This window comes from Boeremia exigua (genome assembly GCF_020726555.1).
Source record: "Boeremia exigua strain MPI-SDFR-AT-0100 chromosome Unknown C7974scaffold_15, whole genome shotgun sequence".
Lineage (NCBI taxonomy): Eukaryota > Fungi > Ascomycota > Dothideomycetes > Pleosporales > Didymellaceae > Boeremia > Boeremia exigua.
In genome coordinates this window covers 700,881-715,147 of record NW_025763532.1, presented here as the reverse complement: position 1 = coordinate 715,147, position 14,267 = coordinate 700,881, and the positions used below count along the sequence as shown (strand labels likewise).

At 52.8% G+C, this 14,267-nt stretch overlaps 6 protein-coding genes and 1 non-coding gene across 7 annotated transcripts; 5 read left to right on the top strand and 2 right to left on the bottom strand.

Moving 5' to 3' along the window:
* The first annotated feature begins 64 nt into the window (after positions 1–64).
* Positions 65–1,693, top strand: C7974DRAFT_405932 (protein-tyrosine phosphatase-like protein). Its single transcript, XM_046143096.1, has 4 exons — positions 65–452; positions 498–538; positions 586–661; positions 708–1,693. Exons 1-4 carry the CDS (start codon positions 283–285, stop codon positions 1,393–1,395), a joined length of 975 nt encoding a protein of 324 aa, XP_045991476.1. The 5' UTR covers positions 65–282; the 3' UTR covers positions 1,396–1,693.
* C7974DRAFT_346351 (cyclopropane-fatty-acyl-phospholipid synthase-like protein) lies at positions 1,694–3,652 on the top strand. The gene is made up of 3 exons (XM_046139382.1): positions 1,694–1,837; positions 1,928–2,414; positions 2,471–3,652. The coding sequence occupies exons 1-3, from the start codon at positions 1,739–1,741 to the stop codon at positions 3,412–3,414; spliced, it is 1,530 nt and encodes a 509-aa protein (XP_045991475.1). The 5' UTR covers positions 1,694–1,738; the 3' UTR covers positions 3,415–3,652.
* A 324-nt stretch (positions 3,653–3,976) lies between these two features.
* Positions 3,977–4,077, top strand: C7974DRAFT_t120. Its single transcript has one exon. It is a non-coding gene; the product is annotated as a tRNA-His (tRNA).
* A 692-nt stretch (positions 4,078–4,769) lies between these two features.
* On the top strand, positions 4,770–5,931 carry C7974DRAFT_405928 (GPR1/FUN34/yaaH family-domain-containing protein). The gene is made up of 5 exons (XM_046143095.1): positions 4,770–5,109; positions 5,156–5,258; positions 5,307–5,417; positions 5,464–5,665; positions 5,715–5,931. Exons 1-5 carry the CDS (start codon positions 5,074–5,076, stop codon positions 5,806–5,808), a joined length of 546 nt encoding a protein of 181 aa, XP_045991474.1. The 5' UTR covers positions 4,770–5,073; the 3' UTR covers positions 5,809–5,931.
* Positions 5,932–6,001: 70 nt separating this feature from the next.
* On the top strand, positions 6,002–7,861 carry C7974DRAFT_81337 (acyl-CoA dehydrogenase/oxidase). The gene is made up of 3 exons (XM_046147321.1): positions 6,002–6,641; positions 6,689–7,271; positions 7,321–7,861. Exons 1-3 carry the CDS (start codon positions 6,307–6,309, stop codon positions 7,732–7,734), a joined length of 1,332 nt encoding a protein of 443 aa, XP_045991473.1. The 5' UTR covers positions 6,002–6,306; the 3' UTR covers positions 7,735–7,861.
* On the bottom strand, positions 7,821–11,128 carry C7974DRAFT_81326 (uncharacterized protein). Its single transcript, XM_046147320.1, has 2 exons — positions 10,229–11,128; positions 7,821–10,171 (listed from the first exon to the last, which is right to left on the bottom strand). Exons 1-2 carry the CDS (start codon positions 10,848–10,850, stop codon positions 7,989–7,991), a joined length of 2,805 nt encoding a protein of 934 aa, XP_045991472.1. The 5' UTR covers positions 10,851–11,128; the 3' UTR covers positions 7,821–7,988.
* A 279-nt stretch (positions 11,129–11,407) lies between these two features.
* C7974DRAFT_437896 (peptidase family M1-domain-containing protein) lies at positions 11,408–14,099 on the bottom strand (the record flags this gene model as incomplete). Its single annotated transcript, XM_046145225.1, has 2 exons — positions 11,408–13,898; positions 13,948–14,099. The coding sequence occupies 2 exons, from the start codon at positions 14,097–14,099 to the stop codon at positions 11,408–11,410; spliced, it is 2,643 nt and encodes an 880-aa protein (XP_045991471.1).
* Between the last annotated feature and the right edge of the window lie 168 nt (positions 14,100–14,267).

Here is a 14,267-nt window from a genome sequence, read left to right as displayed (position 1 = left end):
CAGGCTATGAATACGCTTTCAGGATCTGCAAATCTGCAGGCTGCTGTCAATGCGCTTCGTTGGAGAGCTAGTAAGATGGTGCAGCCGTAGCCTTGTACCTATCACCTAGACATCGTTCAACCCTAGACAAATATGGGCAGGCTTCTAAAAGCTTCAATCCCCGTAGCCAGATTGCGAGCATACTCATTGCGCGACTGATGTACCAGAAAGCAGGAATTTGGGTGGCTCACGCGTTGTTAGCGCGATCGGCAGCAAGCGACGTCAGTAACGTCTTCCATAAACATGCATTTCGCCCAGACCTCCCCCTCGCATCTTTGTTACACGGAAAGTATGACTTCAAAAGCGACTGTACAGGCAACTTCAATCGACGGCGATAAGCTGAACACACCTTTGAAGAGTGTGCTGAATTTCAGAGATGTCGGCGAGTTTGTCAATAGAGCCTCAGGGAGAAAGTGAGTAAGTCTGCAATTGGAGTTTGCAAAGCTGACGAATCACAGGAGTCTAAAGACGAGACTGTTGTACCGAGGCGCGCGACCAGGTCAGTTCTAGTCCTTCTTCCAAGCATACAAGCACTGACTCAAACAGATGAAGCAACAGTAGGCGACCGAGAACGCCTTGTAAAGGAATATGGTGTGAGGAGCATCATTGATCTTCGAACAAAGTATGCAAGACAGAGCTGTCCAAGGTGTGCAGACTGACAGAGGCAGAACCGAGCATATCGAACAAGCCCAGAAGCGAGATAGCAAAATCAAAGCATCAGCTGCGATCCCTCAGTCCAACGACGATGTTGCTGGACCTCTCAAGATGCCAGAGGTTACGTATCACGAAATCAACTTCAATGGCTCAGCATTCTCGCGAATGCTGATTTCCAAGCTCACCTGGCTGGAATTCTTTCGCCTAGCCGGACTCATGCTCTTTGGATACCGCCTCGATGCAATCAAGGTACTGTCGCCACACATGGAAGAGATGGGTCTTTTCGGACTGGCAAAGAGCTCAGTAGACGTCTGCACCAAGGAAGTGAAGCAGGTCTTTGATGTCCTCGCAGACGACAGGAATTGGCCCGTGTTAGTTCATTGCACACAAGGCAAAGATCGGACAGGCCTGATTGTGATGCTTGTCCTTTGGCTAGTCCAAGTCGAGGACGATATCATCGAAGAGGACTATCTGCTTTCTGAGCCCGAGCTTGCGTCGGAGAAAGAGTCTCGAATGAAAGAGATCGGCGCGATAGGCCTGTCTGAACAATTTGCGGTGTGCCCGCCAGGTCTTACAAAAGAAGTCCATTCACACATTCAGGAGAAATATGGTGGCGTTGAGAAGTACTTGCTGGAGAATGTTGGGGTTAGTCAAGAAACGCTAGGGATGCTGAGAAGGAGGATGCTGGCCGCTGATTCGTAGAGAGCCGCGCGTTCGCGTTCGCATATTTTATCGATTGAACCTGGTCTCAGTCGCAAAAGTGCAGCAAAAGTGTGGACATGAACCCAAGACATGTCCAAAAGACGCGATTTTTGGTTTTTGCTGCTCGCACGGCAAGGTGCTACCGATCTAAGGGCCCTGAGTGCTACAGTTCCCTTGCTTTGTGGCTTCGTTATCGCGGGGTGTTGGCGTTTCAGGTGTAGAAGCTAGGACTGACACCAGATTCGCTTAGTGGGCTACACCGTTCAAGCTTGGCACATGCAGCTGTCTTTAGAAAACACCACGTCTTCTTATCGTTCCCCAAAATTCTCTGGAGTTGCGCAAGATGAGCGGCAACACCTCTGAGGAGACTTTCGAGTTCATCGAAACGCCTGCGGCGTCTTCGACCGTCTCCGAGTTTGATTGCGGGGTCAAGACCACTTCGGTACGCAACATCCCAACATTTTGGCGCGAGTTTGGCGAGCCATTGAGTGCTGAGAGAAAGAGCAATTGAGCTGACAGATGATGTGGATAGTACCCTACAATTGCCAATGCCCCCCTCCCTGCTGAGGGCTCTGGCCGCGAGTCGTTCAACAACTACGCCCTCCTCTCGCTCGTACTCGGCGTTCCTGCCTACCTCACCTGGAAGATTGGCGGCGGCTTGAAGACCTGGATCTTCATTGGCCTCCTCACCTTCTTTCCTATCCTCGGACCTTTCTGGTGGATCACCTCCGAGTTCGCGCCCCGCAAGAACGAGAAGGCCAAGCTCCCCGGCAAAGACATTGAGCACTACCTCAAGTTCAACAAGGAGGAGGATCGCGATGCCTACTATGGCAAGAAGAAGATTCCCATCGAGACTTTCCAGGAGAAGTACTTCGATGGTGAAGTTGAGTTGAAGGGCGACATGCTCGACATTCTCGAATGGCGCCACGACTGGTCAAAGCCCCGCATGACCCTCGGTCTGATCAAGCACTTCCTCTTTGGCATGATTCCCGAGATGATTGTCCACTCCAAGTCCCAGGGTACGTTTCTTGCTTTCAACTAGCTTCCGCACCGACCGCAGCTAACATCACCTCAGACGAGGAGCAGGTGCGAGACCACTACGACCGCGGTGACGATTTCTACGGCTGGTTCCTCGGTCCACGCATGATCTACACATCTGGTATCATCTCCGACATCAACAAGGAAGAGACTCTCGAGCAGCTCCAGGACAACAAGATGGCCATTGTTTGCGAGAAGATCGGCCTCAAGAAGGACGAGAAGATGCTTGACATTGGTTGCGGTTGGGGTACGCTCAGCAAGTTCGCTTCTGCCAACTATGGTGCTCAGGTTACCGGTATTACACTTGGTCGCAACCAGACTGCCTGGGGCAACAACGGTCTCAGGAAGGTCGGTGTCTCGGAGGAACAGTCCAGGATTCTCTGCATGGACTACCGCGAGATCCCCGTTCCCGCTGGAGGTTACGACAAGATTACATGTCTCGAGATGGCCGAACACGTCGGTGTTCGTCACTTGGCTGGCTTCTTCCGTCAGGTCAATGGTATGCTCGAGGACGATGGTGTCTTCTTCCTCCAGATCGCTGGTCTGCGTAAGGCATGGCAATTTGAGGACTTCACCTGGGGTCTCTTCATGAACAAATACGTCTTCCCTGGTGCCGACGCTTCCACTCCTCTGGGCTTCGTCATTGACACCCTTGAGGGTGCTGGCTTTGAGATCAAGATGGTCGACACTATCGGTGTCCACTACTCGGCTACTCTCTGGAGGTGGTACCGTAACTGGCTCGGCAACAAGGATAAGGTCAACGCCAAGTACGGTGCCCGCTGGTTCCGCATCTGGGAGTACTTCCTTGCCTACTCTACGATTGCATCCCGCCAGGGTTCTGCAACCTGCTTCCAGATTACCTGCGTCAAGAACCTTAACGCCGTTCACCGTATCGACGGTATCAACACCCAGTACTCCCTGGCTGGAGCTCTTGAGGCGAGCAAGGCCAAGATGCGTAACCTCCTCCCTAAGAACATTTGAATTGATGACAATGTTTGATATGCTGCTTCGGCAGATTATCGACAGTATCGTCGATTCAAGTGAAAAGTCGGCTATCCAGATGCATAGGATAGCCTCGATGTAGAAAAAGTTGTAGTTGCATCTTGTTTGATGCATCGACTTGGACCGAGTAATGAGCATGATTTGTATGACGATATGGAACATATGAATGTCACAACGTAGCGCATGTAACAATGAAACCTGCTACCACCTTTACAAACTGTTCTTCTGATTGACTTCGAGGTCTAACTTAGCGACTAAGCTGCTGCCATCATGTGGGCTGCAAGGCTGTGATAGTCACCACCATGCGAAAAGCCGTTTAAATTTTTGCCACGGCCCCACCGCGCGTTTGAAAGCTTTGGGTGGGGCAGACCGAAACCAAACCCCACACGTACCGTTCGCAACCGCGCACGCCAAACGAGCGCAAGTTTTGCATGAACGCGGCGTGGATGGACGGTGGAGCATTGATGAAAAGTAGATTATATTATTTCAAACCTCCGGAATCTTCATCAATCAATATATTAGACCTCAAAATCTGACATACGGTGGTATGGTCTAGTGGTATGACGTCGCGTTGTGGCTGGCGAACACTCAGTGTTCCGATCCAGATCCGCGCCAGCCCGTGTTCGATTCACGGTACCGCCAATAAGTGCGACATCTTTTTTTGCTGCTTGCTCGCCTTCTCACCGTGCTGGAAGCGATGCGAGAATAGTGCCATTCTTTTTTAGTTGGGTAGATCTGGCAGCGTGCAGATAGGGCAAGGGACATACGTAGACGATCTGATATTCAAGGCGGACTACTCAACTTTGCATGAGCAATTGATGTGAGATTAACTGCGACCCTCGTCGTTCTCGACTAGACCTAGCTGCACATGATTGGCAGTTTAATTGAAAGTGTCTACATCGCCAATCGCTTGCGTTATCTTTGGATACTTTTCGAACCGGACATCTTGGATTCTAGACATCAGGCACACAGTGCGAATATAAAACGAAGAGCACGTCAATCCAGTCAGGCACACACGGAGCCCAAGAAAACCGAACTATCTTTCTGCCGCTCTCTAGGTAGTTGTGCAATTCCAAGTGCCGCCGGGCAGTGCTCGGCGAGTCTCGATGAGGCAATATCGCAGTATTGTAGCGCAATGGACGGCTAAGGTCGCGCAACCCCAAGTCTCCGGGTGTAAGGTAGATCTTCCCCGGAGTTCAGTGCGGCCGACCAAGACTGGGCTCGGATCATACTAGGTCATGGGCCGATATTAGGATAGGAAAAATGGCAGGAGCACGCCATGGATGTTGATGGCGGCGCTTTTGAGTTGTTACAGAGACAATATATACTGCAGTATCGCGTCTAAAATAACTGTCTTGTCTGGTAACATTGGGATTAATTGATTTGAAAGAATGGCCTCCTCAGCTACAAACGACAGCATTGAGCGTCTCGATTCCAAGCCGCGCGCGACGTACTCCGATGTCGAGAAGCAGCTTACGATCGAAAACAATGAGCCGAGCAAGCCTGAACCGAAGAGTTTGGGATCTGGAGTAGAGCAGTACTTCTTCACTCAGGCTGCTTCCTTACTGACGACGACTACAGACCGCGCTCGCAATCGGCGTCTTTGCGACGACACTAACCACCCTGTCACTGAGCCTGATGGAGTGGCGCGGAGTGACAACCAACAACGTCTTTGTACGACTCCGCAGTCTCTGTCACTGACTTTTACTGACTTACACAGGTTGCTAATTTCTTCTTTGCGGCGGCGTTCGGTTTGCTCATCACTGCTCAGTGGGAGCTCTCTGTCGGAAACGGGTTTGCATACACAGTTTTCAGTGCTTTTGGTAAGTCTACTGCTCCCAAGTCAAGTTTAGATGTGCTAAAGCTGTCAGGTCTCTTCTACGCGGGCTATGGAGCGATTCTGACTCCAGCGTTTGGGGTTATTGAGGCGTATGGTGATAACACCACCGAGCTGAACAATGCTCTGGGTTTCTTCATGATCTGTGAGTTATTTGATACTTCAGAAAATAAATGCTAATGCGAACGTAGTATGGACGGTATTCGCAGTCGTCTTCCTCGTTGCGTCACTGCCAACCAACCTGGTCTACATTGCGATCTTCTTCACAGTTGTCTTCGGCTTCCTTCTCGTAGCCTCGAGTTACTTTGCCCTTGCAGACGGGAACATAGCTGCGTCCATCGCACTCAAGAAAGGTGGAGGCGGCTTCTGCTTCGTCTCGGGACTGATTGGCTGGTAAGCTTGCTCGAACGCAACGCCCGATGACATCCACTGATCCGACCAGGTACTTGACCTTCCACCTGCTCTTGAAGGACTCGATTGTTGAGCTGCCATTGGGTGACACATCCCGGTACTTTGCCAAAACTAAGAGGGTGTAGATGGGATCTGTGGGATTGCGGCAGACTGGAGTACCGAGTGTAGATCTTGATCTGTTTGGGGTTCACGGAATGGTCCGAGAGCCATGAGACGCGTGGTTTGTCCAGGGGATGTTGCAGTGCGGGGGATGAGGTGATTGTGATGAAGGATTGCGCTCGCATGGTGTAGTTGAGGGACTAGATCGAAATTGGTTAGCTCATGCAATCTAGCGTGACTGTCAGGATATCTTTCGGTAGACACTACAGTGAGCAGGTATCTAACCAGCAAATCAGTGCATTTCGGCTATGCATTAGTTTCCTTGAGATGCTAGAAACGATTACGGGATTATCTCCTCCTCATCTTGAAGTCGCCGACATTGGCACCCGCAATATGGGCAAAAAGTGGGTGCATAGCACGCAATATGTAGCAAGCCCAACTAGTACGAGAGGCTGAGGCCATATGAGGGCTGTATTCTGCCCTTCTGATTTGCGTGTACTTTTTTTTCTGCAGCTCAGTCAACGATGGCTTCCACGAACGGCACCAATGGTAGTACTACTCATGGCAATGCGAAGCAAGTCCCCTTCCGCGACCCAGCAGTCTACTCGGAGTATGAAAAGAAATGGAGCGATATACCAAATGACGAGGTAGCCTGGCTTAAGCGTGCCCAAGATGTTGCAGACGTTCTTGCCATCGACGCTGCTGTGAGGGACCAAGAGAACAAATCCCCCAGAGCTGAAATCGCACTACTGAAGCACGCTGGCTTACTGAAGATCCTCGGTCCAAAGAAGTACGGCGGTGGGGAGCAACCTTGGAGTGTAGGCTATAAGGTTATTCGCAAAGTCGCTGAAGCAGACGGGTAAGTGACTTACATTCCGCTGCCAGATGGTGTATTGACAGATGCAGCTCCATTGGCATGCTCTTAGGCTACCATCTGCTTTGGAGCACCACCGCAAATGTTGTCGGAACCGAAGAGCAAGCCGACCGGTACCAAAAGCTGATCATCGAGAACAACTACTTTATCGGCGGCGCAGTGAACCCGCGAGACAATGATCTCAAGATCACTGCGGAGGGGGACAAACTTGTTTTTACAGGCTTCAAGCACTTCAATACAGGGGGTGTTATCTCCGACCTGACGGTGTTGGAAGGCGACTTCAACACCACCGGCGACCACATCTTCGCATTTGTTCTCACCGACCAGCCCGGCATCCAATTCTCCCACGACTGGAACAACATCGGGCTACGACTCACCGAGTCCGGCAGCGTCAAGATCAATAACGTGACAGTGCCATGGGAAGACGCGTTGGGCTGGGACGCAGCACTGAAGAAACCCGACCCCGCCGCACTTCAGATCCCATTTGCATCTCTGCTGCTCCCCACCATCCAACTCGTCTTCAGCAACTTCTACCTCGGCATCGCGCTGGGCGCACAGCACGCTGCGTCCGCGTACACCGTCAAGGGCACCCGCGCGTGGCCCTACGGTGGAGATGTAAGCCTCCATTCCCCCTCTGCGGAACACGCGCCACTGACACACCCAGAATAAGGAGCGGGCAACCGACGAGTTCTACATCCTCGAGCGCTACGGCAACTTCCACGCACATCTGCGCGCCGCCGTCGCGCTTGCAGACAGTGCCGGCGAGCAGGCGAGCCGCATCTACGCCGCTTACTCGGGGCCCTTAGCGACGCGGGCGCAGCTCACAGCGCGCGAGCGGGGTGAGCTGGCCGAGTGGGTTGCGAGTACCAAGGTGGTGACTACGGATACGGGGCTGCGGGTGACGGCGGGGGTGTTCGAGGTGACAGGGGCGAAGGCGACGAGTTTGAAGGTCGGGCTTGATCGGTTCTGGAGGGATATTAGGACGCATACTCTGCATGATCCTGTGGCGTATAAGAATCGGGAGCTGGGGAGGTTTCAGCTGTTGGATGAGATTCCGGAGGTGACGTGGTATACCTGATCAGGAAGTTGAGATGCATTTTGTTGGTATGAATGCCAGAGATTAACCAATCAGTTGTCGTGGTCTTGCTCTAGATTCAATGTGAATTGTTTAGCAGTGAGCAGTATGGTTGTATCCGTGTCGGAAGTGCTGAGAGTGCTGCTTTGGTGCTTGATAATGTGCGTGAAGAAAGTTTATAGAGGGACCTCATGAGAATACGCCCAGAAGGTAACTTCGTTCCCAAGTAATACCCTCTTGATACGCTGTCTACCAGCCTAGAGTCTAACCCCTCTAACAAGTACCCACAACACGACAGGCACAATTACATTATCATTACCGCCCGTCAACACCGCCTCATTCAGACTGGCGCCGGCCGCGCACAGCACTGCCTTGCCGATCGTTAGCGAGGCATCAACAGCCAACTCCATAACTGTCTTGGTTTCTGCATTGACTTCGCCCCAGCCAAAGTGCAGCCACACCCTGGCAAAGACAAGACCAATGGTAACAGCAACAGCGAATGCCAATGAGCCTTCAAGAGACTTTCCACCAGCCCATGGCCATTTTCTTCTACCGTAGCGCCTGCCAATGAGTGATGCTGCTGCGTCACCCATGCCTACACAGACAACGCCAGCAACCATACTAACATCTCTCGATTTGACTTCCCAGCCATCCCATGGTTCGTCACCGGCACGATCAACGCCTGCTAGAGACAGCCAGAGTGGGATAGCGCAGCCGATCAGTAAGAAGATATGTGAGACCACAACAGGTCCACGTAGGTCTCGTCCATCGACGTAAGGTGTGAGGAATGTCGCAATCGGTCGCGAGAGCGGTGGAAGCTGACTTGCGCGAATCAGGTCGAGCAGCAGGAAGACTGCGAGCACGAGGCTGAGGGCGAGTGCGACAAAGCACGGATCGATAAAAATAGTTGGTAATAACATCGCCACCATGGTACCATGAAACACCTTTCTCCGTGTGTCGACTTCGACCAACGCGGAGAGCGAGAGAACGGACACGAGACCAACGACTATGGTGCCGGCGCAGTAGACGCATAGCAGGAGTCGAGTGTTTGCTTCGCCGAGGATGATAGTGCGAATGTACTCTGCTGGCGCAAGATTTGCAGCTGCTTGTGCCAGATCATCCGAGTCCTGCATTGGTGGGAGTGGTACCCACCAGTCAAGGTTCCAGTGGAAGACCTCCCAACGCAACTTTTGGACGTTACCAAAGAGGTAGCTGATGGCCCAGCCAAATGGTTCGTGCCCACGCAGTGCATACTTGCCAATAACAAATCTCAAGGGCCCAAGTATAATCAACACAACGATCACGTAGAAGTACCCCGCATACGCCCATTTCCTGAGCATGGCCTGAGTGGGTGTCAGGGACAGGTAAGACTGTAAAATGGACCTTGAGCGTTTTCGGCCTGTGAGTCGGTGTTTCGAGGTATGATCGTCAGCAATAAGCGCAGGCAGTGTGTTCCTGCGCATGCGTCTTTGACCATTTACTGCGTTGGCATCGTTGTTGGCGTTCTCAAAGCCAATCTTCCGTGGATCTACCGCCGACTGAGGTTCTTGTCCATTATTCGAAATGTTGCTGTATGTTGTATCCAATGTGTTTAGCTTAAAACTGATAGTTTTCTGCAGCGGAATTCTTGACATGGATTCGTCTTCGTCAGCATCACTATCCGAAACATGTCCTCGTGTCGTGCTTTGGCTTCGCTTCGGCCGTAAGCTTTCGTTCAGAGTCTGGAGAAACGATTGCCGGTTTCTGATAACCTGTCCGGCGCGCCTGAAACGCCATCGTGGGATTCTAGCAAGTGCGACACCCCATTTAAGGACTTTTCCGCAGGTGACGAAAAGTCCAACCCCGCCGAGCCACATCATGATTGTAAGAATATCCGCCTGCGGCGATGTGGCAAAGAGGAGGAGGTTGATTAATCCAATGGAAAGCAGGTGGAGTTCCGTGGATAGCAAGCTCGTTGTGGTAAGATAATAAAGTGGTGGGAGCAGAGCTTGGTGCAGCGGGAAGAGTATTACCAGAATATCGGGATCAAGTCCTTGCTCCGGGGGAGGCAGCTTGAGCTTGTATGGCCGCGACGCAAGAAGTTTGGACGGTATGTCCGTGTTTTCTGAAGCTAGAAGTGGTAACACCGAAATGAGCCAGTGAATCGAGGAGTAGCCTAGCAGCGGCCTGCCGAACGGTACAAGTTGCGGGGGAAGTGCGGCGAGTCCAAGTATGATATTGGCCAGGAGCGGTTTTGGATATGATGCGAAAAGAGAAATTGACAATAAGGCCGGCAGAATGGCTGGGTATAGTATCGGGGCTGGATCGAAGGACGCAGGTATTCGTATTCGCTGGCGAAATCGTAGCGCTGAGGGAGGATCCGCTCTCCATGAATGATAAAGCAGCCTGAGAGGGTAGATACCCATGACGCCTGCCATGACTGCAGCATGCGTGACGAATTCTGCTAAACACTGATCAGCTACCTGCTTCATACCTTCTAGCATAGAAAGGGACTGACCTCTATGCCACTCAAGTAGCTTGGACCAACAGTCGCAACCATTGATCGCGAGAAGACCTATCCCAGCCAAAAGTCCCGTCTCAGTCACTCTCCTGACCACTTCATTGCGTCGCCTCTTGAGGTATTTCTGCCTGGCTGCTTTCGCTTCCTGATCTGTTGCAGACGCATTTCCAGCTTGTGCTGGGTCTTTCTTGCCCTTGAAATATTCATCAGAGTACTTTCGTACTTCTTCCTCGATTTGTGTTGGGGTCAGAAGTGGGCTGAGCCCCTCCTCCCGAAAGCCCTTTAAACCCTTGCGTGGCCTCAAGGGAGGCGCAGGCAGAGCTTTCACGAACTGGTATCCTTCATCGTCGGCCTCAGTACCGCTCTCGCTAGGCGACTGCGAATTACGTTTCCTCCGTTTCCGGCGGTCTTCGTCGGATATTGTGCGGTCGGAGGAGCGAGGGGGGGTCCGAGATGCAGATGCGTTGTTACTCGAGGGATTGCTGGAAGTCTGCGCGTTACTCAGGTCGGCTCTGTGACGGAGGTATGGATGCGGCGAGCGACGAAACAGCTCGAGTGCTTCGATCTCAGAGGCGGGGGGCGCATCCAGCGACACGTCCGAGGGGTCGGCTTCGTGCATTGCGCTACGCAGTCTGCAAGCCCTGACTGTGTCGCAGTCTGTGGCGCAAGGTGTATGTACGGCGACCTATCTGGCGACCGGTATGGTGTGCGCGACGTACGCAACGTTTTCGACAAGTCGGTTTTATCGCTATACGAGAGCGCCGTCTTTGGTGGGTTCGATGCGCATTGTGGTGTGAGATCAGCGAGTGTGTTCAATGCCAGCCGTGGGAGAATGGAGAGAGTGGAAGGAGTGAATTGGCTTGCGTCAAGGTCGAACCTTGCATAGCCCAGGAAATGTCTCGTCTAGAGCCAGACTTGAACCCTTGACTGTCCTCACTTCTAGTGGCATGGCGCGTGTTGGGGAAAGCCGGTGCTGACGTTGGTCTCCACTTTCGGCAACTTTAGCCCGAATTGTCGTCGACCGTACAGTCACATGCAAGATCGACCGCAGCGGGCATGTGAACGTGAGTGATGGGTTAATTACTATGTTCATGTTGTACAATGGTCTACGCTATCTCGACTTTGCTCAAGATAGGGAACACGTGGGTTGTGACCGCTGCAGTCTTCCAGAGGCCTTCACAAGTACTTGTGCTCCTTGAGCCACGCCTTGACATCCTCAGAATCACGCTCGATCCAAGCAGCCTTTGCGCTGATGCTGTCGAGAGCCTGCGAGAGCGACATGTCGAAACCCTTGGTGTTCTTGTCCTTGAAGAACCCTTCGATCTCCTTGATGTGCTCGCGGTGTGTGAAGCTTGATGTAGAGATGGAGACAACAGAGCTCAACAGTGGCAGACTCACAGGGAGTCTCTTGACAAGCTCATCCCAGTTGTCCTTTGTCCACTTCCAGAGCGCATTGCATCCCTCCACATGCCCACGAAGGCCAGACAAGGGCAGGTAGATGTCCTGGGTCTTGACATCCTTGCTGAGCGAGAGATCAAGTGTGCGCTGGATGAGCTCGGGAGACTTGGCGCGTCCAAGTGCACGCAGCGCAGTGTTGCGCTCGACACTGGTCTCCGCATTGATGGCTTCGTTCAAGACGATCTCGTACTCCGCCTTACCACCTTGGTCCAAGACGATGGCGTAGACGCTGCCTCGAAGGTTAGGGTGGATTGCCTTCTTGTCGCCAGCCTTAAATTTCTCCAGCATCTCAAACGCCGCCTTGGAGATAGCCTCGTCAGAAAAGCCAGCCGCACCGAACATCATAGTCTTGAACTGCTGCTCGAGATGCCCGTCCTTCTCAGTAAAGGTCCAGCCCATTTCGTGTGCCTTGCTACCACACAACTCACCCTGGAAAGCCTTTAGGGCGTTCTTGACTTCTTGATCCTCGAACATCCATGCGCCGCGCAGTGTGGCAATACGAGTGATGATCTCAGACCAGACGACGTATTCAGGCTCCTGTTTGAAGCTGTCAAGCAGTGATAGGATGCCAGATGTCTTCTGATAGCCAGAAGCAGCCAATGAGCCAGCGTCAGCGATCATACCAGCGCGGTCCTCGACAGAGAGAAGCCCTTCCTTAGCGGCAGCACCAAGCTTCTCCAATCGTTCAGGAGTGTAGGAGGTACGGTAGAAGCCGGAATGATCGGCGTTGAGCTTGAAGAAATCTGTGTTCTTAAGCTTAAGTTTCCTCTCACGCTCGAAAAGAGTCACATCCTCATCCACGCCCTCCTTAGTGCGGAGAGCCAGGAAAATGGGATAAAGAGTCTCGTCTTCCTCAGGCTTGACGTCACCTGTGCGAAGGTAACGGTTCTGCTTCAGGTGGATGGAGTCGGAATCCTCAGTGACACTGACAACCGGGAATCCAACCTTCTTCGTCCAGATATCCATGACCTTTTCCACGTCTTTGCCACTAGCATCAGACAGAGCAGCCCAGAGATCACCAGTCTGAGTGTTACCATAGGCGTGCTTCTTGAGGTACCGGCGGATGCCTTCCATGAAGACGTCCTCGCCTAGGTATTTGGAGATCATGCGGATGACACTCGAGCCCTTGGAGTACGAAATGGCATCGAAGATCTGGTTGATTTCGTCTGCTCTCTTGATCGGGACTTCGATAGGGTGACTGCTCCGCAGCGAGTCGAGAGACAACGCGCTCGCAAGGGTGTCGGTGACGTAACCCTCCCAGACCTTCCAGTCAGGGTAGAAGACGTTGCAAGAGTACCAGGACATCCATGTTGCGAAACCTTCGTTAAGCCACAAGCCTTCCCAGAAGTCCATGGTAACCAAGTTGCCAAACCACTGGTGCGCAAGTTCATGCTGTACGGTCTCAGCAACTCGTTGCTTGGTGGAAGCACCAGCATTCTTCTCGTCGATGAGGACATCAACCGTGCGGTAAGTGATCAAGCCCCAGTTCTCCATGGCGCCTGCACTGAAGTCAGGGATGGCAACCATGTCCATCTTTGGCAGAGGGAAGGAGCTGTCGAAGGTCTCCTCGTAGAATTTCAGCGTCTTTGCGGCGAGGTCGAGCGAGAACCTGCCGTGCTCGATGTCGCTACCCTTAGGGGCGTAAACTCTAACGGGGACACGGAAGTCCTTGGTCTCGATGTAGTTCAACTCTCCAACGATGAACGCCAAGAGGTACGTCGACATGAGTGGGGTGGGGTTGAAGGTCACGGCCTTCCTCTTTCCGCCGACGATCTTGGAATCCACCTGCTTCTCCGAGGCTACGTCCATGTTACTCAAGCAGGTCATCTTCTCATCTGCAATAAGTGTGACTGTGAACTTCGACTTCAATGCCGGCTCGTCGAAGCAGGGAAAGGCCCGCCTAGCATCGGTCGGCTCCATCTGCGTTGTAGCCAGCCATGTATCTGAGCCGTCTGCAGCCTTCGACGACGAGCGGTAGAAGCCTGCCATATCGTCGTTGAGGGAACCGGTGAAGGTCATGGTGAGCTTGGCCTTGCTGCCGCCGGGGATGGTGTGGTCGAAGTCAACCTTCGTCGTCTGCTTCTCCTCATCGAATGTGACGCGGGGGCTGCTGGAGATGACATTGTCGCCGGCGGTGACCTTGGTCGAGTGGATCTTGAGCTCGTTGGTGTTGAGGGAGATCGAGGTGCTGTCTTCAACAACGTCGAGGCTGGGGAGGTTAGCATGTCATTGCGCCGTAATCAGTGCCTCGTACATACTCAATGGTCACCGAACCCTCGTACGTGAACTTCTCAAAGTCCGGCTCGAGAGTCAGGTCGTAGTGGAGCGGCTTGACGTTGGTGGGCAGCACCTCGCGGGACTTCGTGACGTCCACATGCGAGTGAACGTCTGCGCCAGAGTGTCTACACATGTTGCGGCGGTGGGAGCAGTGTCTGACGGAGGTCAAGGGAGTGTGTCGAGAAGGTTGGGTGGTCCGTCGAGGGGTGGTGTATGTGGCGCGAGACGCGTTGGTGGGGTAGCAAACAGCTTTCGTGGGGCTATGTATGCAGCGGCGAGGACAAAGGTTCGGGACCGACGA